This window comes from Labeo rohita, chromosome 13, assembly GCF_022985175.1.
Source record: "Labeo rohita strain BAU-BD-2019 chromosome 13, IGBB_LRoh.1.0, whole genome shotgun sequence".
Taxonomy (NCBI): domain Eukaryota; kingdom Metazoa; phylum Chordata; class Actinopteri; order Cypriniformes; family Cyprinidae; genus Labeo; species Labeo rohita.
In genome coordinates, this window is record NC_066881.1 from 16121651 (window position 1) to 16149049 (window position 27399).

General features: G+C 35.1%; 1 protein-coding gene across 1 annotated transcript; it reads left to right on the forward strand.

Annotated features, from left to right (window-relative positions):
• Window positions 1-1372: 1372 nt before the first annotated feature.
• Window positions 1373-26613, forward strand: opn4a (opsin 4a (melanopsin)). Its single transcript, XM_051126296.1, is given in 12 exon segments — window positions 1373-1675; window positions 10784-10926; window positions 11467-11600; window positions 17496-17589; window positions 17591-17697; window positions 18768-18939; window positions 19070-19231; window positions 21113-21220; window positions 22259-22454; window positions 22558-22728; window positions 25259-25327; window positions 25852-26613. Coding segments are annotated over 12 exon segments (1776 nt in total). The 5' UTR covers window positions 1373-1519; the 3' UTR covers window positions 26116-26613.
• The last annotated feature ends 786 nt before the right edge of the window (window positions 26614-27399 follow it).

Below are 27399 nucleotides of genomic sequence, written 5' to 3' on the forward strand. Positions count from 1 at the left end.
TGCACCAACTTTGTTTGGACCAAATATTCTTGTTGGCCCAAAAATAAGAATTCTCATCATCATTTACTCATCCTCGTTTCGTTCCAGAACTGTATGACATTTATTCTTCTCTGGGGCTTAAAAAGAAGATATTTTGGTAACCAAACAGTTTTAGTTCCCATTGACTTTGTATAAGTTTGTAGTTGTATGGACAGAAAAATACAATGGAATGTTCACTTTTGTTACCAACGTTCTTCAAAAAATCATATTTTATGTTCCATGGAATAAAGAAAGTCCGAAGTGACAGAATGAGGCTGAGTAGGCTAAACGATGCCAGAAATGTCATTTTTGAGCTTTTTGGCATTCTGCAAATACAACTTTCTCACAGTTTACAATGTTGTTTTTAATGTTAAAACAGTCTGTGGTGGTTACACCTAAAATGACAATGTAATTTTACGCTACTTTAAACTATAATACTGCATGTTAATTGTGATTATGACAGATAAGTGTCCAAAAATGTTTAAGTATATTTTGTCTGTAATAACTACTTTTTTGAAAGTATGCAAAAGTGTACTTCCTTTTCACAAAGGTAAATGCATAGAAACAACTTGCACTAAGTTAAAAAAATTGTGAAATGTGCATTAGCATATAACACAAACAGAAATCTTTCCACATAGCCCTAAAAAAGTAATAGATTTCAAATGCATTTATTTTATACTAAGCATAGTTCAAATCTATTAACATATTTACTGACATATCGCTTAAGGCCTACTGATATAAAAATGGTAATTATTCTTTATTTGAAGTGCACAGTTTCTTAATATTAAGCCTAAAATATGTTTTAGTGTCGCTATTAATGAGGATTGTATGATCTTTATATAATATTAAGTTATATTGAATCTTTAAGTGCAAAATATTCAAAGTGTACCTGAAGTATATTGCAATAGTTCTAATTTAGCACAATTAAATATACTTAAGTATATCTTTAGTTAAACTTCAGCACTACTTTTGCACAATTAAAAGTTGTTTCAGTTTAGCAGACGTTAAATATACCAGTTTAGTACACTAAAAGTACAACTGCAGGGTATTTTATGGAGTAAATAATATGTAAATGTATTTGTAACATGAAATAAATGGACCCCACTGTATGTCTGTGTAAAACTACATTAATGTTTCATATTAATGTAAAACAAATAATCTGACAGACTAATACTGGTACCTTCACATACTCGAACACTTGTCTAATTGGAGTATGTGAGGTCATGTCACTGCGCTGCTCTAATTTCGTAACAATCGTCTGTGTGTGTGTGTGTGTGTGTGTGTATGAAATATAAAGGTGTGCGAGTAACAGTTAGTTGAGTCATGGTGTCACAGGGCTACTACATCGCATGCTGACACAGTTTTACTGCCACGCGTTCACATACAGTGAGCACGACTGAACAGAATCTGACATCTGTACAGCCCTCGCCCTAATCGCGTTTAACGCTTTTATCTCCGGCTGAAAAGTCTTCTGGTGTGCCGCTCTCTGTCAGTTCCGTGAATGATGATGAGCGGCGCCGTGCGCTCAGTGAGGAAGGGCATCTCGTGTCCGACACAAGACCCGAACTGCACTCGCATCGTGGAAAGCCTCTCCTCGTGGAACAACTCCGTGATGAGCGCGTACAGGCTGGTGGATTTACCCCCCACGACCACATCTGTGAGTCAAAAGCTATTCCTTTCAATCTTTCTCATCTTTTCCTTTGCATATGTTCAGGTGCAGACTATGTGAAATATGTGGCCAAATGCTTTAAATGTTTATTTTGCTGTTTAAATAGATTTGGCTCTGTTTGGTTCCAGTCAAATTTAATGTACAGTTTTACAACATGTTGATATGTTTGCAATGCTAGTTATGTTTATTTTGTGCTTTTGACTGGACAGAACAAATAGCACAGACCAAACACATAGGATATTGTAACTGCTGTAAGCGTGCTTTAAAAGTTAAAGTCCGCATAATCATGGTGATTTATGCAAAAGAGAGAGATTTTGGTAGAAAGAGCACTCTCAGTCCTGAGATTTTCTTCTTGATGCTACATCCTTTTTGAATTTAAAAACAGTTTTGAACACAATTTCTGTGTGACATTTAAACAATGTATGCATTTCAACTTTTTTCAGGTGAGGTTTATATTTTTTAAGATTTAAAGTTTATAGCAAATGTTTTTTGCTTCAGTTAAAATACTACAGTAATGCATTTAGAAAATGTATTTCTGTGACATACACTACCTATATAAGTAAGATAGTAAGACAGTAAGATTTTATTTTTTAATTCTCATTTATTTCATCCAAAATACAGCAAAAGCAGTAATATTGTGAAATTCGTTTACTATTTAAAACAACTGCTTTCTGTTTGAATATATTGTAATTGTAATGTAATGTAATTTATTCCTGTGATCAAAGCTAAATTTTCAGCATTATTAGTCCAGTTTTCAGTGTCACATTTTCCTTCAGAAATCATTCTAATATACTGATTTGCTGTTCAGGAAGCATTTTTTTTTTTCAGGATTTTTTGATGAATAGAAAGATCCAAAGATCAGCATTTATCTGAAATAAAAAGCTTTTGTAACATTATACACTATACTGTTCAAAAGCTTGGAGTCAGTATAATTTTTTTCTTTTTTGGGAAAGAAATGATGGAAATTAATACTTTTATTTAGCAGGGATGCTTTAAACTGATCAAAAGTGATGATAAAGACATTTATAATGTTACAAAAGATTTCTATTTCAGATAAATGATGTTCTTCTGAGCTTTCTATTCATCAAAGAAACCTGAAAAAATTATACTCAGCTGTTTTTAACAGAACTGTTTCTTGAGCAGCAATATTAGAATGATTTCTGAAGGATCGTGCGACTGGAGTAACAATGCTAAAAATTCTGCTTTGAAATCACAGAAATAAATTACATTTTAAAACATATTCAGATAGAAAACAGTTATTTTAAACAGTAAAAATATTTCAAAATTGTACTGTTTTTGCTACTTTGGATCAAATAAATGCAGGCTTGGTAAGCAGAAGTGACTTCTTTAAAAAACATTAAAAATGGTAGTCTAAATGTTCTCTTCTGGCCGAAAATCCATCATACCAGTGCAAGCTTAACCAGTGTTTGAAACTTAGCTGGTTTGCCACTGGTCTACAAGCCTTAACCAGCTTGATCAAACTCTTAACAGGTTGATTCAGACCCCACTATCCAGTTTTGATATTTAATTCATACCTTTCCAAGCTATTCCAGTAAGATATATTCTAATGAGATATAAACACCTTTCTTTTCTTAAAATTCGTACCTTAGTTTAGACTGTTTTTATGCTACTGAGTCAAGTCAGGTTCATTGCATTTTTCTCATGAAAACACAATTCTTAAACACAGATGACTGAAACTGTCCTCCGCTGTTAATCGCTTAATTTTACCATATATGGCTTGAGTCTGTGGTTTAAGCCTGAAGATGTATTTGTGAGGTTAAGTCCTTGGGGTTTTCACTGTTGAGATAATTATTAAACACTGAGCTATGAGAGGACTTCTGAAGGCATGTCAGTGCCACAGAGGAGTGCCATTGAATTACATATTTATGCTAATTGGGTTATCTTGGGGCTGTTTATGTTTTTCTGTTATATGTTGCATGTTGATGTCTCTTTCTCCCGTCATTAAATGAAGCGAACAGATCTGGAATGCTACAGTCTCTGCAACACGACACAAAGTGTGGAAGATTTGTACAGGCATTCATTCAACCAATAAATAAATATTCAGTACCAGTCAAAAGTTTGAAATAACAAGGATTTGTCATTTTTGAAAATCAAGATAAATCTTTAACAAATGTCTTGTTCCTATTTATAATTCAGCATGTCTTAATCAGTAAATGAGATCTGAGCTAAACTAAGCTAAAATAAATTAAATTTGCTAAAAGAAAATGATGGAAGTCATTAATTTACAGTGAAACACATGGTTTCAATGAGATTATGACTTAATGGACTGGGATTTGAATTATTTTATTTTGTGTAATTCGTCTACAAATTTAACAGGACTAATTGACCTAATCTCTGTTGTCGCAATGTTTTAGCACAGAATGAACAGAGGGGGGTGCTGTGTTTATATCCTGAATCTGTATTTGGGTGGAATGCGAGCCTTAAAAAGGGCCCCAAAAGCTGTTACTGTAACAAATTACTATTTGAGCTCTCTGAAATTATTTTATGTAACTTTGAGCCTTGTTTAGGAGGATACATTTTTGGGTCAAGTGGGATTTATGAGATGATGGTGAACCAAATTTGCATAAATTATACACAAGCACTTATGCTTGTGACCCGTCAGTAATAAAATGTGACCCAGAAACCCACTGACACCCCGGGCTAATAAGATGTGCGTATTTCCAGGCCAGAGTGATACAGATTTAAGTCTGTCAATAACTTTAATGGGTGTTTAGCATCATCTTACGCATTTGTTTTAAACTGACAGCAACAAAACTCACAGGAAAACCAGCTTCACTGACCATGAAGGATTAGGGTAAAAAAAAGATGCACTGTAATCATGCGATTATGATATAATCATATTCAGGTCCATGCTCACATATTGACCTCTCAATGTGTTCATTTCCTCCTGTTGATTAAAATACTGTGAGCGTGGACTGTTTTGTAGATGTAGGACAGTTTGTTTGCTTCAGGAGAGTTTGGGGTAGCAATTTGTGTGAGTGCATAAACTGTTCCTATTGTAGCAACATTCTGCAAGTGACTCAGAGGAATTTATTCACCGTTAACAACATTAAGAAAACACATTAATTGGCAGATTTTTTGGTAATATATTGTGCAATCAAAACAAGTTTATCTGCCAACTCTGACAAAATTAGCATGTCTTTTAACAGTGTTTCTCATAGAAATGCTGCATTGTTTAATTTGCGGAAAAAAACTCCCCTAGAGAAGACAACGGGACCCAGCGGGACTAAGCAGCTCTAGGTAGTGTAGAGGAAAAACAGTTTCAGATGAAAGAGTGGAAGGTATTGGCAGTGTGTGCGTTTAGCTGAGCTCAGGCAGCTTTGCTTTCTAACTGAGCTAAGTAATCATGGTAATGCGGTCAAACAAGTGCAGTAGCATCTGGAGCGCAAAAGAACCTTTTCATATATGAAGGACAGCTGTGAACATCATGTGAATTACAGTACATTCATATCTCAGTTATTTGGATCAAGGACATAGCAATCATGCACAGTAAAGTGCTTCAAAGAGACACATGTTCTTTTTTTAAAATATATAACAGTAATAATATATTACACTCCACTTGTTCCAAACCTGTAAAGGTTTCTTTCTTGTGTTGCACACAAAAGAAGATATTGGCAACCATATAGTTGACAGTAGCCATTGACTTGCATAGTATTTTTTTCCCATACAGCTTGGGGGTGAGTAAATTATGACAAAATTGTTATTGTTGGGTGAACTATCCTTTTACTTTACAGGAATCTGAAGTATCATAAAGATCTAAGCCTAATTAAAATCCTCTAGAGTTGTAATGTTATAGTAAATGGCTCATCCTTCACATTTGCTTAAAATAATGGTGTTCTTTTAACTGGGGAGTCAATGTTTTATCATTCATTTAATCATTTGTAGGACCCTGTGAAATCTGTTGTATTTTTTTTTCCATATTCCGTTTTTTTTTTTTTTTTTTTTTTCGTTTTAATTTTTCTGGATTCCATTTTTTTTTTTTTCATTTTTTTTATTAGACTTTTTAATTGTTAAATTAAAAAATATATATTAATCAAAAAGCATATCTAAATAATTGAAATCATGAAACAGCAATTTATTAAAAGTTTAACAAAAATGATCTATGTTTTTATATTATTTAAGGCCCTATATGAATATATATTTTTTTTCTCAAATTCAGTTTTATTTTGATTTTCCTTTAATCTTTTGGATTCCATTTTAATGGTTTCATTAAATTTTATTAATCACAAACATCTCTAAATAATTGATTTCATTTAAAATATATTATTATTTTATTTCTTTTTTATTTCTTCTATTTTTATTTTTATTTATTTTTTTTTTTTTTTCAGAAATGCCATGTACTGCATTTACATTTTTCTGGTAAACACTTTTTCTGGTAAATATTCCTTAAAGAATAATAATAGTTACAATTAAATAATAATTTAATAATTTTATTATTAGTTGAATTACTATTATTACATTAAGTAATATATTTCTGTCAGCGTTACTTCAAGTTAAACTGAACTTTTATTTTGACGGGTTGCTGTGAAGACCTTTACATTTCTGTTTGTATATGATATGAAAGTTTTTCTCAAAAGTCTGCGCCATTCATTCACACAGAGCATGCAGGATTTATATTTAAGTAATATTTTTGCATCTTAATATTCACAGACACCAGTCCACTTTTGATTTATACATCCAAAATGAGACTTTTTATTAAATAAATTCCATTTTTATGACTGGATTCTGTGATTACATCCACGTTTTTTGCATTGCTGAAATCATGATGTGATTTGAAGGCACAGATTAGTGAAGGTAAAGCAACATAATGTGTTTTATAATTAATTTTAAATCATTTGGTCATTATAGGTCACTAATCACTTTATAGCTATGAATCTCTCAAATGAATAACTGTTTGGCTTGTTACATCATTTATCTGATCTGCTGAACTACAATTGCTAAATTAAATGACTATTAATGATCCATATTATATAAAATAAGAAGCACTGCACACTTAATTTTAGTGTTCAATTGTAGTTTTGAAAGAAAAGCTCCCATTTTAAGACACAATCTGTGTAATGTTAACTATTTACAATGATACTGAGTTGTATTTGTCCTCAGGATTGGGATAAATAATGATAGAAATGTCAAAACAGTAATTTTGTTGTTTGTGGTGAGGCAATCCTGTTTTCATAGCAAATGTTTTCATGAAGAATTATCCCATCTGCACTAAATTAAAATACCTTTAAAACACCTTTCTTCTCTTGAATAACTACATGGTTTTGAAGAGGCTAGTTCACTTTGAAACATCTTCAAAAATCCCACTGAAGCGCCTTAACACAGTCACACAGTCATATTACCCTGAGTGAGAAACAGATGTGGGACTCAAACAGTATCTATTTCATGAGAATCCTTCTTCTAGAGGAAGAAGACAGTCTTATCTCAGCCCTCAGAGTTTTTCATGGCTTAGATCTTCATTTGACCCCAAACTCAGAAGTAATGAATGAAAACACACAGCAATGGCTACCGCTATATTTTGAAAATACAAATAAATTCACCAGTGAAGTTCAAGCTGGAAGAGGTTTAACAAATGTTTTGATGATACACAATGGCTCATGTCTGTTGAGGTTCATGAGAAACATGATTTGTATTAAATTTGGGTGTGAGTAAAGGAAACCATGTTTCGAACATAATTTTTATAAGCTATGCTCTTAAGAGTTCAAAATATAATTTGCTATCCATGAAAGAAACAAAGACTATTTGTCTGCATAGTGTAAAACAGTAGTTCTCAACCGGAAAGGAAAATTACTAGTGCTAAACGTAAAAAGAAAAATTCAGCTGAACATATAATCATAGTAATGATAGCAAAATCCATCAGCTCATAAACATTTAAAAGAGAGGAGAAAACACTTCCCATATATTGCGCTTTGTTGACGTCAAAGGCTGTGTGTCCAAGCAAACCCATTTTGCCTCCAACTCATCGGTTGCTTTGGAGAAACTAGCCAAATTAGACCAGTTGCGTGACGTCTTAGAGAACATGAACACATTTAAGTAAAACAAGATATGACCCAGAAAAAGATGCAGGCTTCTGTTATAGCTGACTCTGTGTTTTACATAACAAATATGATGATTTTGACAGTTTGTTGGTAAAGAGTTGTCTCCGCATCATCACTTGACACATACCAAAGGCAGTGAGTGAATCTGCTTTGTCATTTTTCCTCCATCATGGCCACATGGTTACACTCATCTGCCTTGAAATGACTTTTCCGGGAGTGCTTGTCCTGCATTCAGCCATCTCATTTGCTCAGAGCTCTGACACTTAAAGGTCTTTTCATTAAAGCTTTTCCTAAGGAAAATGCAGTTAGAAAATATCCGCTAATAGAAATGTTTGCATTTAATCATAATTGTTCTGTGAAAGCCAAATATTTCCTATTTCCACATTTATTTTCTGTTAATTATACCACAAATACATTTACATATTTATGTGCTTAATAAAAATACCTTGCAATTGTACTTTTGGTATACTGAACTGGTATATGTCTGCTAAATTGGAACAACTAATTTTGTGCTTAATGCACCTCAATTCTGCGAAAGTAGTGCTGACCCAGAATAACCCAATTTGGGTTATTTGGCAACCCAGTGCTGGGTAAATATTGGACAGAACACATGCTGGGTTATTTTGACCTAGCTGGTTGGGTTAAATGTTGTTACCAAACATGCTGGGTTATTTTAAGTCAACTGTTGTTTAAAAATTATTATAATGCTGGTTTAAAATGTACTGGAACGTATAAAAAACACACAGAATTACTAGATGCAACAGCAATAATCAAAAGATAAACATTTATTATTAAGCAAGAACACACAGACAAAATACAAAACAAATTGAACTTATATGGGTGAATACAGCATAGTTCACAATATTACATACATTTAAACTCATTTAACAAGCATTTAAGACATAAAAATGTAACATTTAAAAGTAGCGTTTTAATTTTAGCGTATTCAAATGTTCTCTGTGATCGCTTTTTACTGAAATAGTGCTAATTCTTGTGCCGGTGTGTTGCCAAAATCTGAGCTGGTGAAGGGCTGCTGTTCGGCGGGGGGAACTTCAGACCGCAGCCTCGTTTCACTCGTAGATGAAGGATGCTGTAACTGACTCCAAAACCTTCCCATAAACAAACAGTACTGAGATTAGAGAACCTATTTTAATATTAAACTAAATTAAAAATTAAATTAGTACAATAATGAATGAAATCTATTTATTTTATGCAAGGCAAAAGGTGTTTCCATCTTGCAAAACAACCGCTGCTTACGCAGCTGACTGACATCTTGTCCTTATGTTGCGTTGTGTGAAATAATACAATTTACAACACAGTAAAGACTATAAATGAAATAAAATGTATATAAACCTTTATTTCGCTGAAGAAGTGCACCAAATCAGCAGCACTGAGAACCGCTCTTTCCTGTACTAGAAGACTCAAAAAAGCCAGCGCTCTGACTGTAACTCAGCAGCTGGGTTGTTTCGCCAGAGACAGGCTCAACCCAGCGGTTGGGCAGAAAAAAAAATCCAGTGTTAAATGACCCAGCAGCTGAGTTACAGAAAAACTAACCAGCACCTGTGTAATTTTTTTTAAAAATAGCCCAATAAAATGACCCAACAAAAAAATAACCCAACACTTGGGTAAAAATATTAAAAAATAACCCAATAAAACCCAGCATTTTAGAGTGTAAGGTGTACTGTTATTGCAAGTATACTTCAGATACATTTTAAATATCTTGCATTTAAAGACTTGTACCGTGCTGTCTAGTGCTGGAGGAATGCATGCAATAAGTTCCCAGGATCTGACTGAATTTAGTACTGTGAGAGATTATGCCATCAAAAACAATCCCTTTGCCATAGTAGGATTTCCTAACTTTAATTCTTTCACGTATCTGTTTCAGTTTATTTAAAAAAGATTTACTCCTCAAAGTGACAAAAAGCCTCTCTTACTAGCCTAAGATTACTATTGATATTACTGCTCTAACTGATCTGTCATTTATAAATTAAAGAGTCAGACGTATGAGAAAAGCTAAAGAAGAGTTTATAATAAAGATTTCAGCTATTCAGATTCCTACTTGCGCATAGCAGTTTATCTCTCAATACACACAAGACAGAAACACGGATATTTATATGAACAGATTAAATGTCCTGATTTAGACCTGAATCTGCAATGAAAAGCATAGAGAAATGCCAGCTCACTGTCATTTAGGCCTGTTTAAATCCCTTAAAGATTGAAATGTGCATGAAAATTGGCTGCAATTGGATTTGACTGCAAGTACACAGGCTTTTCAACATTAAAACTATGTGTCATGCCTATACAGTCAAGAACTCAATCAAAATAGTATAAACTGTCCACCTTTTTCTTCCTGTAAGACTCATTTGTAAATTTTATGGTTGCGGCATCCTCCGGTGTCATCCGCATCCAGCTTTTTTTAGCTGTTCAAAACAGCTTGTTTTGCTGCTTGATGTTGCAAATTGGTGTGTCTTACCATATTATTTTAATGTTTTATCTTAATTATGAGCACTCTGGTTTGTAGTGCAAATCGTTTTACCATTTACTGCACGTTGTTATTCTTCTCGTTATTTCCCTATAGTGGATAATGAAACCGGAAGTCTCACACATAGGCTTACTTCCGCATTGAGGAAAAAAGTGGATAGTCAGACCTGAAAACAGCTGTGAAGAAAGATTGGTTTACTGCAAATATATAAAACAATGAACACATATGCAAAATGAGGGTTGTTGCAAAAACAGATTATGTAGGTGTATAAACACAATGTGAGGCATCGTGAGATCCGTCTAAAAATGAGTGATGAAAATCTATTTAGTATTTATTCAAATATATAAAACATCTATAGCGTGTCTGTATCGTTTATATTTCTTCTCCCCTCCCATTTAATGAATTAACGTGTTGGTGGTGTCAGCTGAGTTCAGGCTTAATGGTGTTTCTTAAACAGATTGCACACTCTTTGATGCAAAGGTCATTATAAAACAGCTGCTATAAAAGTGCTGCTTCTCATCTGAGCTATTAATTAATGTGCACCCCTGTGTCTTCAAGGTTGCCATGGTGGAAGAATCAGTTTACCCTTTTCCAACAGTGGATGTGCCTGATCATGCTCATTACACTATTGGTGCTGTCATCCTGGCTGTTGGAATCACTGGCATGCTGGGCAACTTCCTGGTCATCTATGCATTCAGCAGGTGAGAAAAATAAAGGCTGTGGGGAATTAAACACTTACTATGAAAACAGTGTATGAATTTTTTTATTGTTCGTTAATAAAGAAGCCAAACCATAGTCAAATGGATTGGTGCCAACCTGATCTCATAGCAGTTTGTACATATTTTACGAGGTGGCTAATTCGTACAAATTCGTACGATTTTTGCTAAATTGTGCAAGTTCCCCAATTCACACAACCAATTCCTTCAGAAACACTAAATCAGAAATAAGTCAACTGGTCTTGTTTATGAGTGAGTCAAGGAGTCATCTATTCAACCTGTTTCTTCAAAAATAATCAAAACAAGTGAGTCATGAATCAGTCACTCAATCGATTTGGTAAAAAAACACTGGTTCTGTCAGGAAATAAACCATTGTGTGTTTCTTGCAGACATGGCAATTGTTTTAGCTTTGTCTTTGTTTGGAGCTATTTGCATTGCACAGGGAGGCTAATATTCTCACAGGCGTCATATGGCTAAATGAAAAATGAGAAATTAACTGTTAACAATTATTTTGTGTCTGTGTAGGAGCCGGACCCTGAGGACACCAGCGAATTTGTTCATAATAAACCTTGCCATCACAGACTTCCTCATGTGTGCCACCCAGGCACCAATCTTTTTCACCACCAGCATGCACAAGAGATGGATCTTTGGGGAGAAAGGTACACACAAACAAACATACATGCATGGTTTTTCTATATGTGAGGACATATATGTGACCCTGGACCACAAAACCAGTCATAAAGGTTAATTTTTTGAAATTGAGCTTTATACATAATCTGAAAGCTGATTAAATATTCTTTCCATAGATATATTGTTTGTTAGGACAATATTTGGCCAAGATACAACTATTTGAAAATCTGGAATCTGAGGGTCAAAACAATCAAAATATTGAGAAAATCACCTTTAAAGTTGTCCAAATGAAGCTCTTACTAATGCATATTACTAATTATAAATTAAGTTTTGCTATATTTACAGTAGGAATTTTACAAAATATCTTCATGAAACACATTTTATTTAATATCCTAATGATTTTTGGCATAAAAGAAAAATCAATAATTTTGACCCATACAGTGTATTTTTGGCTATTGCTACAAATATTCCCCAGCGACTTGGGCTGGTTTTGTGGTCCAGGGTCACATATGTAGTTTAATACAATGATGATGCCTCAAATGGTTGAGGCAAAATGTGCAGATGCTGTAAAATACATAGACTTGTCATTGCAGATAGATCATTATTTAAAGGCATAGTTCACTCAAAAATGAAAATTACTCACCCTCAAGCTATCCTAGAGGTATATGACTTTTTTCTTTTAGATGAATACATTCAGAGTTATATTTAAAAATGTCCTGGCTCTTCTTTATAATGGCAGTGAATAGGTGTTGAGATTTTGAAGTCCAATGAAGTGCATCCATCCATCATAAAAAGTTCTCCACATGGCTCCACGGGGTTAAAAAAGCTATCTGAAGTGAATCGATGCATTTGTGTAAAAAAAAAAAAAAATCATATTTTAAACTTTATAAACCATAATCTTTAGCTTCGGCTGTTATATGTGTGTTCACAAGAGAGTGGCGTTCCAGTGGATGTCATAAGACATAGCATAAGCTCTGATGAAAAGTGACGAATGCGGAAGTGAAGTGAATAGAGCAAAACAAAACACTGGTCATGAATTAGAAGTACAAAAGCCAAAAGCAGACTGATTTTCCTTTGCTGTACACAAAAGACTACCCTAGTGAAAAATTTACTAGGATGTATTTAAAATATATTTATTCATGCTAAGTATTCTACAAATACATTTACATATTATGCACTTAATAAAAATACCCTGCAATTGTACTTGGTATATTTATTCTGCTAAATTAGTTTTGTACTTAATAATAATAATAAAAATACATTTTATTCATAAGCGCCTTTCATAACACTCAAGGACACTGCACAGAAAAAAGCCAACAATACAAATACAAGCAACCAAAACAACACAAAGAAAACAAAACATGTACAATAGAAAACAGTAACATCACAAAGAGTAAGCTTGAATAGATAGGTTTTGAGTCTAGATTTGAAGAGAGGGAGAGAATCTAAATTACGGATGTCAGGTGGGAGGGAATTCCACAGAATGGGAGCAGAGCAACTGAAAGCTCTACTCCCCATAGTACTGAGACGGACAGAGGGCACGGTCAGGTGAATGGACGTGGATGATCTAAGAGAACGGGAGGAAGTGACAATATGAAGTAGATCGAATAGATAGGGAGGGGCAAGATTATGGATTACCTTGAAAGTGAACAAAATGATTTTAAATTCAATTCTGTATTTTATAGGAAGCCAGTGAAGTTGCTGCAGAACAGGGGTGATGTGATGGAAAGAGGGGGTTTTGGTGATGATGCGAGCTGCTGAGTTTTGGACAAGTTGTAGCTTATGGAGGGATTTCTGGGGAAGACCAAAGAGGAGAGAATTACAGTAGTCAATACGAGAGGAAACCAAGCTGTGGACAAGGATAAAAGTAGAATGGGCGGAGAGAGAGGGACAAAGACTATTAATATTAATATATTAATAATATGATGTGAGATTGAAATGATAATGAGCTATCGAGGATGACACCCTAAATTAATGCACTTTAATTGTGCTAAAGTGGAACTATTGCAGGTATACTTCAGGTACACTTTAAATATTTTGCATTTAAAGACCTTTTTACTAGGGAACTTAGGCTACGTCTACATCCTACGTCATCCGCTGGAACGCCACTCTCTCGTGTACACATGTACAACAGTTAGCGGATGCTAGAGATTACAGTGTATAAAGTTGTAAACATGGATATTTTTCTTACACAGATGTGTTGACTAGGTTCAGGAGTTGTATTCGACTGAAAGAAAAAGTCATATACATCTATAAGGCTTAAGTGTGAGTAGATAAATGGGGTATTTTCTTTTTTGGGTGAACTATCCCTTTAATGCATAAGCTGTGTCTGAGATAAAACATGCACGTCCATGATTTATTGTACTCTACTATACTTTTTGAATTATAATGAATGGATTTAAGATTAAAGAAGAGATAGATGGTTTGATAAAATGAATGTCAGGTTGAATGGGTTCAAATGAAGGAGAGGTTGCCCTTGGAGACAGCCTTGGTCTCTCAGTACTTACGAGGATTCATACCGATCTTTCTCTATGCTTTTGTTGCTAAGAACTATGAATGTTTTAGTTTATTCATGTCTAGTACAGTTGTTTCTTTTTCATCAATTGCCAAATTGTAATATCTCTAAATTCTTTTCAGCAACTGTACGTCAGAGCTTTTCTTGTTGTTTTTGAGCACTAGCTAGTCATTTTGCTCAACTGTGAAATGCAGCTGTTTGTGGTATTAGATGATGGAAGCTTCCATCATCCTAGTTTCCCTGAGGTGTTCTAAATGTCAGTTCCTATCAGGACCGAATCTTAATTGCCTTCATCAGCCTTGACTGGGTTTTGTTAGAGTCTTCTGCTTGCTGACGTTTGCAGTGAGATCAGGCGCTGTATGATTATGATTATTGTAGTGATTGATGCCGATCTTCTGTTTTCAGGGAGTTTACTGGGCAGCCATGAAATTGTTGTCCGCTCTTTGCACTGTGACATACAATCAGGTCACCCAGTCGTACAGTGTCTTACAGAGAGGTGGTTAGTTTAATTGGAAAACAAGTAGCAGATCTCGAAACCAATGGTATATATACATATATATATATTGATTTTTTTTTTTACATACTATATTCACATACTATATTGGTGGAGACCATCTAAATCAGTGGTTCTCAAACAGAGGACTGAGGCCTCAAGATGAATTAAATTGATTTAAAATAAGGCAACAAGCACTAAAATGAGCAAAAAAACTATTAAAAATCAAGATGTTTATCAAGATCTGGATAAAAATCTGGATAAAAGAGGAAACATAATTTTTAAATTGTGATTTGTACACCCACAAATATCATGTACATTAATAAAATCATATTTAAATCATATTATGTTATGCTAAGCTCATTATCCTTATTCAGTAACAGCTGGAAAAGTCACTGTGCCTTTAAATATTGTTGTAGACAATTTGAGGCAAATACAAACACTAGAAACACTAAATATACAGTTTCCCCTGTAAAACAGCTAATTTGTCATACCAGCCGGCAAGAATCAATTTATTATGTAATTTTCACTCAAAGCTGTTTATTTAGCATATTGAAGGCATCTGCTCCATTGGCTTTCATTTAAACAGAACAGCCTCTGGTCTCCCTGTTGGGATCCTGACGCGTTATAGTTTTCCAAGCAGAGTTTGAAACCTCCCTCCTGGAGGAGGGACTCTGACCCAGTTTCATTTGGTGAAAACAGTTAAAAGATGGGCTTCTTGCTTCTGTCAGCTCTGACTGCACTACAAAACAAGGCACAAATATGACCACTGTTAATTTGATCGTGACAGCCATGCACTTGATCCCACTGAAAGCTTTCTCAATCAATCAGATTAACATGAAAGTATACTCTACCTGACAAGGTGTGAGAGAAAAGAGAAGACATCCTAATGTGTGAGAGGATTATCTTTAATAACAGATGTAATATTTTGTAATTATTAAAGTGCATCCAGTTAATGTGTTCTGAGAAAACAAGCACAAATGATCACAAATCAGATTGAATGCATTGCCACTCATTCTGTTGTTTACATATGCCTTGACAGCATAGAAGACAGGGTGTGTGGATTTTGAGGAGGTGCCAGATTGTGTGTGTGTGTGTGTTGAGTATAATGGTGTGAAATCATCTGTTTCTTGGCTCTCTGCTGGTTATTCTTCTGTTTGACCTGTTTTATTGCCAACATGATGTGTATTATGTGAAATAGACTTCAAAATAGCTCTCTCTGTATTTGTGTTTATTTGATGTAGGATCCTCCTAGAACAGTAGTGTTACTAAAATACCATGATGTGTATTTGGATATGTGGGGTGAACGAAGTTCATTTAAAACAGTGGTTCACAACCAGGGAGCCACTAGGGGGCATCAGCAATCTCAATATTTCATCAGGTGGAAATTTAGTTAAAGGATTAGTTCACTTCCAGAATAAAAATTTCCTGATCATTTACTCACCCCTTGTCATCCAAGATGTTCATCTCTTTCTTTCTTCAGTCGTAAAGAAATAATTTTTTCTGAGGAAAACATTTCAGGAATTTTCTCCATGTAGAGGACTTCAACTGTGCCTGCGAGTTTAAACTTCCAAAATGCAGTTTAAATGCAGCTTCAAAAGGCTCTAAATGATCCCAGCCAAGGAAAAATGGACTTATCATTAAAACAATCGGCCATTTTCTTAAATAAATTAATATTTGTACACTTTTTAACCACAAATGCTCATCTTGTCTAGCTCTGCGATACACATGCATACTCTGTGCACTGTTCAAGACAGTTCAGGTATGCCGAAAAACTCCTATCTCATTTTCTCCTCCAACATCAAAATCGTCCTACATCGCTGAAGAAGTGCAAATCGGTGGCACCGAGGTCCGCTCTTCTGTAGAGGACTCAAAAAGCCCACACTCTGACTGACTGTAACTCAGCAGCTGGGTTGTTTTGTCAGAGACAGGCTTAACCCAGCGGTTGAGTAGAAAAAAATAACCCAGCAGAAAAACTACCCAGCACCTGGGTAAAAAATATTAGAAAGTAACCCAATAAAATGACCGAACAAGTTGAACCAAGCATTTGGGTTAAAAAAATAACCCAGCACCTGGGTAAAAATATTAAAACTAACCTAATAAAATAACCCAATGGTTTGAACTCAGCATTTGGGTTAAAAAAAATTTTTTAGAGTGGAAGATTTTTCTCCATATAGTAGACTTAAATGGAGATCAATGGGTTAAAGGTCCAAATTGCCATTTCAGTGCAGCTTCAAAAGGATCTACACGATCCCAGCTGAGGAATAAGGGTCTTATCTAGCAAAACGATCTGTCATTTTCAAACTTTACTTTTTGACCAAATGCTCGTCTTGCACTAGTTGCACATGCGATGCATGTCCACGATTTCACACATTATGTAATCACATTGGAAAAGTCACTTGTGGTTAGTTCTTCGTCTGTGAGCTGATGAAAGATGAAAAACACTCCAATTTCAAAATCGCCCAACATCAATGTTTTGACCCTTTTTTGTAAAGGGTGTTTGACTTTCTTTGCACGTTCACTTTGTAAACACTAGGTCGATTTTCCACCAACATCACGTGTGACCTTTCCAACTTGATTACATAATGTGTGAAGTCGAGCTAGTGCAAGATGACCATTTGTGGTTAAAAAGTATATAAATATTTTTTTTTTTTTAGAAAATGAGTGATTGTTTTGCTAGATAAGACCCTTATTCCTCGTCTGGGATCTTGTAAAACCTTTTGAAGCTGCATTGAAACTGCAATTTGGACCTTCAACCCATTCATCCCCGTTGAAGTCAACTATATGGATAAAAAATAACTCTGCACTGGGTAAATACTCCGCTCCAACTGCTAGAATTTACCACAGAAATATCAATTCTGTATAAACTATTCTTGGTTGCAGACACGCCTAATTCTGTTCCTCCTGTCTCTCCAGGTTGTGAGTTATATGCATTCTGTGGGGCTTTATTTGGCATCTGCTCCATGATCACACTCATGGTCATCGCTGTGGATCGATACTTTGTGATCACGGCCGCTAGCCTCCATCGGTGTGTTGTCTCAGAAGAGAGCTCTGCTGATTCTTCTGATAGCTTGGGCTTATTCACTTGGTTGGAGCCTGCCACCCTTCTTTGGTTGGAGTAAGTGTGGTACATGTTGTTTTAACATTTTAAACCTATTAGACTTTGGGTTCTTCTTTCCTGTTTTTCATTAATGCCGTTTTCTTTTATATTTTTATCTAACAGGCCTACAAAGTCATTCATACATGATTAAATGTGGCCTGAAGGCATAGTTCACCTAAAAATGAAAATTATGTCATCATTTACTCACCCTCATGTTCCAAAACTTTAATTTGTTCTTCTTTGGAACATAAAGACAATATTTTAAAGAATGTTGGTAACTGAACAGATTGTTGACCTTTGACCCGATTTACACATCTGTCAGAAAAATCGATGAATATCACATCAAACCAAATGCAATTTATTTTAAGCCAGATGTCAACATGTCACGTGATGCCTGTGCATTTGCATGTGATTAAGTGCGGTCCTGTGTTAATGGAGTTGAGTACACCTTTGATGCTTCTTTCACAAGATGCATCAGTCTTTTATAAGCTCAGGTCTTTTGGGACAAGTGCACTGCATTCTGGGTCATCCATGCGTGAGCACACGAACATGAGAGGCTTTACAAACAGTGCGGCGTTGGACTCTGATCTGTGTCGCATAAAGGTGGTCTCTGAGGACCGAGGCTTTCAGCTTAAGAGGGATAGACTGGTAAAGCCTGGTGCTTTTGGCTCTCCAGCGCTTTCTATCTCTGCTTTACAGGCAACCTGCTCTTCACACGAAGGGTGTCTGTCTCCTAACGGTTCTGACAGCTTGTATCTTCAACGCTGAACATCACACCAACCTCAGACCTCAGAGAACCAATGATAGCACCACACATGCATGAAAGCCAGACTGTGATTGGTGGCGATAAGAAATACTGTGATTATAGCATGCTTCTAAAATATCCTCAGCTGTGTGTTCATTGGGTTGTATTTCACTGCGTTTACCCACAAGCCAGACAGTATTCTTAGATCCTTTTTCTCTGTGAGTTTGTTCCAGTTTTGACAATATTTCACAGGGTGTAAAAGGCTTAGCTGCTGGCTATCCTTCACTTCCCTCCACAAATTCTGTTATTTAATGTTTTCTCCCACTATGCCTATGTTTTGCAGGTGCTTATGTTCCTGAAGGGCTATTGACCTCATGCACCTGGGATTATATGACCTTCACACCCTCCGTGCGAGCTTACACTATGCTCCTCTTCATCTTCGTCTTCTTCATTCCGCTTATCGTCATCATCTATTGCTATTTCTTTATTTTCCGATCCATTCGCAGTACTAATGAGTGAGTTCTTTGATACAGATCTAACAGAACACAAATATTCTGCATTGTAATTCATCTTAAGGTTATGATGTGTTGAAAATAGCTTTTGATTTGTGTTGTTTAACTGTTGCTTTCTTTTTGTCTTTGAAAGAGCTGTGGGCAAAATTAATGGAGATAACAAGAGAGACTCGATTAAACGATTTCAACGGCTGAAAAATGAATGGAAGATGGCAAAAATTGCTCTTATTGTCATTCTCATGTATGTCGTCTCCTGGTCTCCATATTCAACTGTGGCACTGACAGCATTTGCTGGGTAAATGAATCCCAACCCTGACAACACAATATAATGTAATATAAAATATACACTACCATTCAAAAGGTGTCATTAAGATTTAGTTTTTTAGGAAATTGTTACTTTTATTCTGAAAAGACACATTAAATTGATCAAAAGTGACAGCGAAGACATTTAAATGTTACAGGTTTTCTACTCTGTAAGTAAGTACTGTTCTTTTGGACTTTCTTTTTTTTCATTGAGGAATCCAAATTGCAACTTTTTATTTCACAATTCTAAATTTTTTCCTCAGAATTGTGAGATGTAAACTCACAATTGCAAGTTGTAAAGTCAAAATTGCAAGTTATGAAGATAGAATTGCGAGGTATAAACTCACAATTCTGATTAAAAAAAGTCACAACTGCAAGATATACATTCGCAGTTACATGTTATAATGTCAGAATTGTAAGATATAAACTCGCATTTCTGAACTTTTTATATCTCGCATTTGTGACTTTATGACACACAACTGTGAGTTATTAAGTCTGAATTGTGATCAGAATTGTGAAAATCTTTTTTTCCCCCCCTCAGAACTGGACTTTATAACTCGCAGTTGCAAGGTTATATTTTATAAATCTAACTTACCCACAATACTGACTTTATATCTCGCAATTCTGACTTAATACCTCTAGTTGTGAGTTTATATCATGTAATTCTGACTCAGTTTCTTAGAATTGCACGTTTATATCTCACAATTCTAACTTTATATCTCACAATTCTGACTTATTACCTCCAGTTGTGAGTTTATATCACGCAATTCTGACTTTGTTTCTCAGATTTGCAAGTTTATATCTCGCAATTTTGACTTTATAACTTGCAATTGTGAGTTTATATAATGCAGTTCTGACAAAAAAAAGTCAGAATTGCGAGATGTAAACTCACAATTGCGAGAAAAGTCAGAATTGTGAGATAAAAAGTTGCAGTTTTTTTTTAATTCTGTGGCGGAAACGGGCTTCCATTAAAAAAATGTAGCATGGTTTTAAAAAAAAACACGTAACAGTTTTTAACATTGATAATAATAATAATGAAATGTTTCTTGAGCAGCAAATCAGAATATTAGAATAATTTCTGAAGGATCTGAAGTCTGGAGTAATGGCTGCTGAAAATGTAGCTTTACAACCAGGAATAAATGAAATTAAACTATATTAGAATAGAAAAAGTTTATTTTTTAAATTTATATATGTTTCACAATATTACTGCTTTTACTGTATAATACAATAAAACATCATATAACGTGTCATTTTATTGTTTACATTTTTTAGCTTTTACATATATTCATCATAACTATGTAATTTTAGATTTTTTTCATTTTTTCAATTCTATGTGTATATATATATGTATGTATATGTATGTATGTGTATATATATATACACATAAATATGACCTTGGACCACAAAACCAGTCATAAGTGTCAATTTTTCGAAATTGAGCTTTATATATCATCTGAAAGCTGAATAAATAAACTTTCCATCGATGTATGGTTTGTTAAGATAGAACAATATTTGGCCGAGATACAACTATTTCAGTGTATGGAATCTGAGGGTGGAAAAAAATCTAAATATTGAGAAAATCGCCTTTAAAGTTGTCCAAATTAAGTTCTTTGCAATGCATATTACAAATCAAAAATTAAGTTTTGATATATTTACAGTAGGAAATTTGCAAAATATCTTCATGGAACATGATCTTTACATAATTTCCTAATGATTTTTGGCATAAAAGAAAAATCTATAATTTTGACCCATACAATGTATTTTTTGCTATTGCTACAAATATACCCCAGCGACTTAAGACTGGTTTTGTGGTCCAGGGTCACAAATGAACATGTTAATTAATCTATACAGTTATTTTCCATGTGTTTTTCAGGTATTCTGATATGCTCACACCATATATGAATTCAGTACCTGCTGTGATAGCCAAAGCTTCAGCAATCCACAATCCCATCATCTATGCCATCACACACCCCAAATACAGGTACTGTACGAGTTTATTTTTGAGTATCACTGATGTCAGTTCAATATATTTTTGAAACCCGACTGTTCTAGTTTTGCCTTTTAAAGTGGTGATGAAAAATATTAATGTTACTGTAAGTGGTAATGTATGACATTTTAATGGACAAACTCACTTCCCAATAATGTAGAGCATGGGTCAGAGATTAGATTACCTGGTCTGGCCCCATTAGGACTAAACACCTGAGGAAAATTGTGATTGTTTTAATTTTTCCTAGTGTCTAGCTCACTGAGCCATTCAATTGCAAATTGATCAGAAACATGCATTGCTTCTGGGTTAAAGTGTGAAATTCCATTTTGATTGATTTCATTAACCTAAATATCCATTTGAGCATAAAGAGTAATCCTGCACATTGTGCTGGTACCATGTGTAAGGCCTGTTGAGGTAAAAATAATTTTGAATGGCTTTTCTCCCACAACACTAAACCATATTTTCCTATGCACTGAACACGTTTCCATGCATTCAATGAGAAGAGGTCTATTCTGATTTAGGTCTAAACTGTAATACTACTGTTTCAAATGTATCTAAATTATGTAGCTAATCTGAAGCTCTGAAATTATTGCATATATTCTGATACACAAAGATTTTCAGTAAACTTATTTTTCCTATTGCTACTGCTGCCTTTAAAACAGATTTCACTGCTACTGAATTAAAAAACACATATCTGTGCATGTATTTTTTTATTTACAAGGCTAGACACTATGATTTTGAAATTTCTGAGACCATTCAGTGTTAAACTGTTCAAATGTACTTGTACTAGTTAGTTGCCAAGTCAACATTTCTAATGTTTGCTTAAGTTTGTTTAATGATAAGATTTTCTTTCAGTTGTATTTTATTGCTGAAAACATTTGTTTTGTTGGTGATTGATACCAGTGAAAAGATCAATCAATATGTCTACCAGTGATTTCTCATTAGTATTTTACTTGTCTCATTGAAGTTGGTATGATTATTATGGAACATGCTTTATGTACAGTAAATATGGATCCATCATGTCTTTGTCAGGTTGGCCATAGCGAAATACATTCCATGTCTTCGTGTGCTGTTGTGCATCCCCAAGCATGACCTCCACTCCCTCCACAGCAGCTTTATGTCCACACGTCGCTCCACCGTCACAAGTCAGTCCTCTGATATGTCCGGACAGCTTCGCAGAACCAGCACCGGCAAATCCCGGCTCTCCTCAGCCTCCGACAGCGAATCTGTGAGTGTGTGAGCCTGATGGACCTCTAGATTTGATGATTAGTCTTCTCAAGGGCAAATGTGATTGTAACGGGTGTATTTTATAACCTGTTTCTACTCTTCAGGGCTGGACAGATACTGAGGCCGATCTCTCGAGCATGGGCTCCAGGCCTGCCAGCCGACAGGTGTCTTGTGAGATCAGCAAGGACACTGCAGAGATCCCAGACTTCAAACCTTGTAACTCATCCAGCTTCAAGTCTAAGCTCAAAAGCCATGACTCTGGCATCTTTGAAAAGGTGACCTCACAGGCTGAGTGTATTACATATGTGGCAAGTATCAAAGGAGTGTAGCTTCTATTTATCCTCATGTTGCTCTGTTAAACCATGGGCGTAGCTTGACATTTGACCTAGCCAGTCGACCTAGTGTGACCAGTCACACTTTTAAACACATTTCACATTTTCTATAGTAAAGCTACAAATTCACACACAGTGCATTCAAGTCAATCTTTCATATTCGAGAGAGTCTGTCTTGATAACCAGATACACTGCACTATGTTTGTTTTTGCCACATTAACCTTGATTTTGAGTTTGAAATTTGAATAAAAAATTCTGTCAATAAATTCTCACCTTCATGTTGTTCCAAACCCGTAAGACCTTTGTTCATCTTCAGAACACAAATTCAGGTATTTTTGATGAAATCCAAGAGCTTTCTGACCCTGCATAGACAGCAATGCAACTACCAGTTTAAGGCCCAGAAAGGTAGTAAGGATATAGTTAAAATAGTCCATGTGACATCAGTGGTTCAACCATTTTATGAAGCTACAAGAATATTTTTTGTATGCAAAGAAAACAAAAATAAAGTCTTTATTCAACAATTTCTTCTCTTCCGTGTCAGTCTTTGCCGCACGTTTACAAGAGTGCATGTTGCATCTTCCGTGAAGAAATTGTTAAATGAAGTCATTATTTTTGTTTTCTTTGTGCACAAAAAGTATTCTAGTAGCTTCATAACATTACGGTTGATGCACTGATGTCACATGGACTATTTTAATGATTTCCATACTACCTTTCTGGTCCTTGAATGTGGTAGCGCTGCTGTCTTTGCTGTCTTTCTCAGAAAGCTCTCAGATTTCATCAAAAATATCTTAATTTGTGTTCTAAAGATGAACCAAAGTCTTACTGCTTTGGAACAACATGAGGGTGAGAAATTAATGACAGAATTTTCATTTTTGGGTGAACCATCTCTTTAAGTGAATGAAGGAGTGCATTACTCACTCACTGCTTTAAAATAAACATTTTTTGGGCATGAATTAAGTTAACTTTATACTTAGTAAATTTAACTAAAAATAAAAAATTTAGCAGTTTATGTTCTGAAATATATTTTTAGGTATTGTTGTGGGTAAATGGAAAAACCTTGGGAAGTAAATGGTTGCTACAATGGCTGCATTTATTTATTTATTTATGTTTACATCCAGGTTTGTCTGCTGTTGGTATATGTTGTAAGCCTCCGTTACTGCTCAGTGCATTTGTTAGCTGCTTTAAGCTGATGTTGAAACTAAAAATAACTTCCGTTTATGACAGTGTTTATTTTTTCAATGTAAAAGTCTTTACTGCTTACTCGTAAAAACAGTCTCTTGTCCCTACCACTAAAATCACCACTACTACACACTACACACACCATTTCTCAATACTAAACAGTATTAAAACACTATTATTTATATGAAAATCAATAATAAATACCACTGTTATTTATATAAAATATTGAATAATAATATTTAAAAAACAAGTCATAAAAGTGAGATTTTGCCACAGCGATTTGCTCTGGAACAAATAATAGATTAATGAGACCAAAGACTGCCCGTTAGATTTGCCCAAAACAAATTATATCTCACGTTTAACCACTATAGAGCCATTAGAGCCAGTGGCAAATTCCAGAAGATCTGGCTTTTCCCGGCGGATTCATGAGCACTGAGCGGCCGCTGACGCAAATTTTCAAATAGACACTATCTTTATTAACAAACTGCATATTTAAACTATAAACAAGTACATTCTCTCTCCAAAACCACTTAAAACTACATTCTGTGACACAAAAACATCAAAAATTGTAATGGATTGGGGCCGTGACACTTGCTGTGAGAAGTACCGTAAATGGAGTGATACAAACGGTGAAACATCTGCTGGAGTTCTGTTGTACTCTAATATCGCACTCCTATTAGCCAATCAGATTAGAGAACCAGAAAGAACTGTTGTATAAAGGCTATTATCTGACAAAATGCAGATTTGACAAAACACAGCTTTTTTTGGCAAATGAGATTGGCAAATGAGAAGCTGTGCCCATGTGTTGAATATAAAAGAAGTAGTTTTTAATAATCAAAGCAGACACAGTGACCATAGTTGGTTATTTGTCACAAAACAAACCCCTTCAGGATAGTATGAAATCACCCTGTTGATGTTGTTTTTTGTGATTATCCTTAACATATTGCTAAAAAAAGGCACATTTTTTAAAATGCAATTTATTCCTGTGATGTTACTTGATTCTTCAGAAATCATTTTGTTGCTTTGATGCTCATGAAACATTTTTATTATCTTCATTAAAAAGTTGTGCTTACTTTTTTTGGAGAAACATTTCAGGATTCTTTGATGAATAGAGAGTTCAAAAGAACCGCATTTATTTGAAATAGAAGTTTTTTGTAACATTATAAACGTCTCAATTTAATGCGTCCTTATTGAATGAAATTATTGCTTTCTTTCAGAAACACTTCCTGACACCAGATTTTTGAACAGTGGTGTATGTGCTTGATTATTATACTGACTTCCATTTCTGACCTAGAGTTCCTCTGATGTGGAAGATGTGTCTGTGGTTGGACTCGTCCAACCGGACCGCACCAACCCTTTAGCTGTAAGTCTGTTTGAGTTCAGTATAAAGCAGTCAAGCTTTTGCAGGATCCTGTAGGTTGTACGGTTTGTAAAATTTGCTGACCTTTTGTTCTGGTGTCACTGGCAGAGCAACTCGCCCAGGCAATCAAATGTGTAAATAAAAAATCTGAAAGTGTAGTCAAAATGCTAGAATGCTATTTGATGAATCACAGTGTGCTGCTAAAAAATGTAATTAGTTAATGAATTTGAATTTTGATTACAGAAGAAAAGCATTTAATAAAATTACTGTTCCATTCTTCCATTAATTGCGTTCTTCTGCAGACTGAATATGTGCCTTTGAAAGAATAATCTTAATCATCTTTTATACATGAATGCCTGTTAATTAAACCGAGAATTATGCTGTCAGTGTTTAGTGTTACGGAGATCATGTTGAGCGTGATTGCAGCAGTGTTATCTGCAGGAACAATGTTTTATTTATGATTTAATGCACAGTGAATGCTGATATTTGGCAATAGGTAGATTAAATCTATTTAAACTTTCTTCCAGGCTAGTGACGGTACGGATGTGCCCATTTCAAGAGGTGCAATTGGTCGGATTCCCAGCATTGTTATCACCTCTGAGTCTAGCACTTTTCTGCCCTCGGTACGGCCCAGCTACAGAAGCAGCCGCTCGAGTATGTCCAGTGCTGGGGCAAATCCACCCAGGAGAGACTCTCCTGGAGGAGTCCAGCAGGGGGCAGTGCATCTCTCCACTGCTGCTGAAACACCCGAATCTGCTCACCCAGACAACCCTCGACCTCAACATCTCTAGTGTTTACACCTCTTCACTCACCATTTGAATCTTACCTTCAAGCTTTGTGTTAAGGTTCTGTGTTTTTTGTGAGTTATTCTGTTCTGTGGTGTAGACTTTTAGTAAGGGGAGCTTAAAATGAAAACAAAACCAGAGAGATTGCTCAGTGCTCTGTATTACAGAATGTAAAATATGAAAGTCATACATTGATGTCAAGTTATTTTAGTCTGGTCATCAATGTCAAATGGCATATGCAGGTAATATCAGCTTACTTAGGGAGTAGTTTGTGTTTGCTTTGTTTTGTTTCAACCTCAAGCATTTTTTATGATGATATTTCAGCCGTAAATCTAATAGTTATTTTACTGTCGTCACTCAAAGTGAGACTCTGCCTGAATGTTTTGCTTAACAGGATCAACTTAAGACTGTGGTATGTGAGTTTTGCTCTTGAGACACTAAAATGTTCGCTTCCACAGAACTACAAGGTATGCAATATAAAGCCATATTACAGAAACATCCTAACTCAGAATTCCATTTTATCTGTTTAGTAACAATAGTAATCTTGTTTAGAATATTAATTGTCTCAGATCTTAAGACTTAAGGGAGAACTCCACTTCCAAAACAATGATTTACAAATAATTTACTCACCCCCTTGTCATCCAAGATGTTCATGTCTTTCTGTCTTCAGTCTTAAAGAAATTATGGTTTTTGAGGAAAGCATTTCAGGATTTTTTTCCATATAATGAAAAATCGGTGCCCCGATTTTGAACTTTTAAAATGCAGTTTAAATGCAGCTTCAAAGGGCTCTAAACGATCCTAGCCAAGGAAGAAGGGTCTTATCTAGCGAAACGATTGGTCATCTTTTTTTTCTCGAAAAATAAAATTTTGTATACTTTTAAGCACAAAAGCTCATGTAGCACAGGCTCTGGGATGCGCGTCCACGATGCTACGAATTATTGATGTGTTGTTCTTGAACGATTCATTTATTTTGAACGAATCTTTAAAGTGACTCGGGAAGAACGAGTCGTCTCGGGGAGTGATTCGTTCAGTCGCGCATGCGCATAGGTTCTGTACAGGAATTAGTTCTCCTGTTTCGAGTCTTTGGGTTTTTCGAGTTGTTCATTCATCTTATGGGGTTGTCACGTAATGCTGATTTTGCTAAAATGAACAAAATGACTCGGAAAAAATATTTGTTAATTTTGCTGAACGAGACTGAAAGGTCCGAGTCGGTAAAATGATCTGAACTTCCCATCACTACTACGAATCATGTCTAAGTTCATCGTCTATGTACTCCGGCTCAAAAAGGTA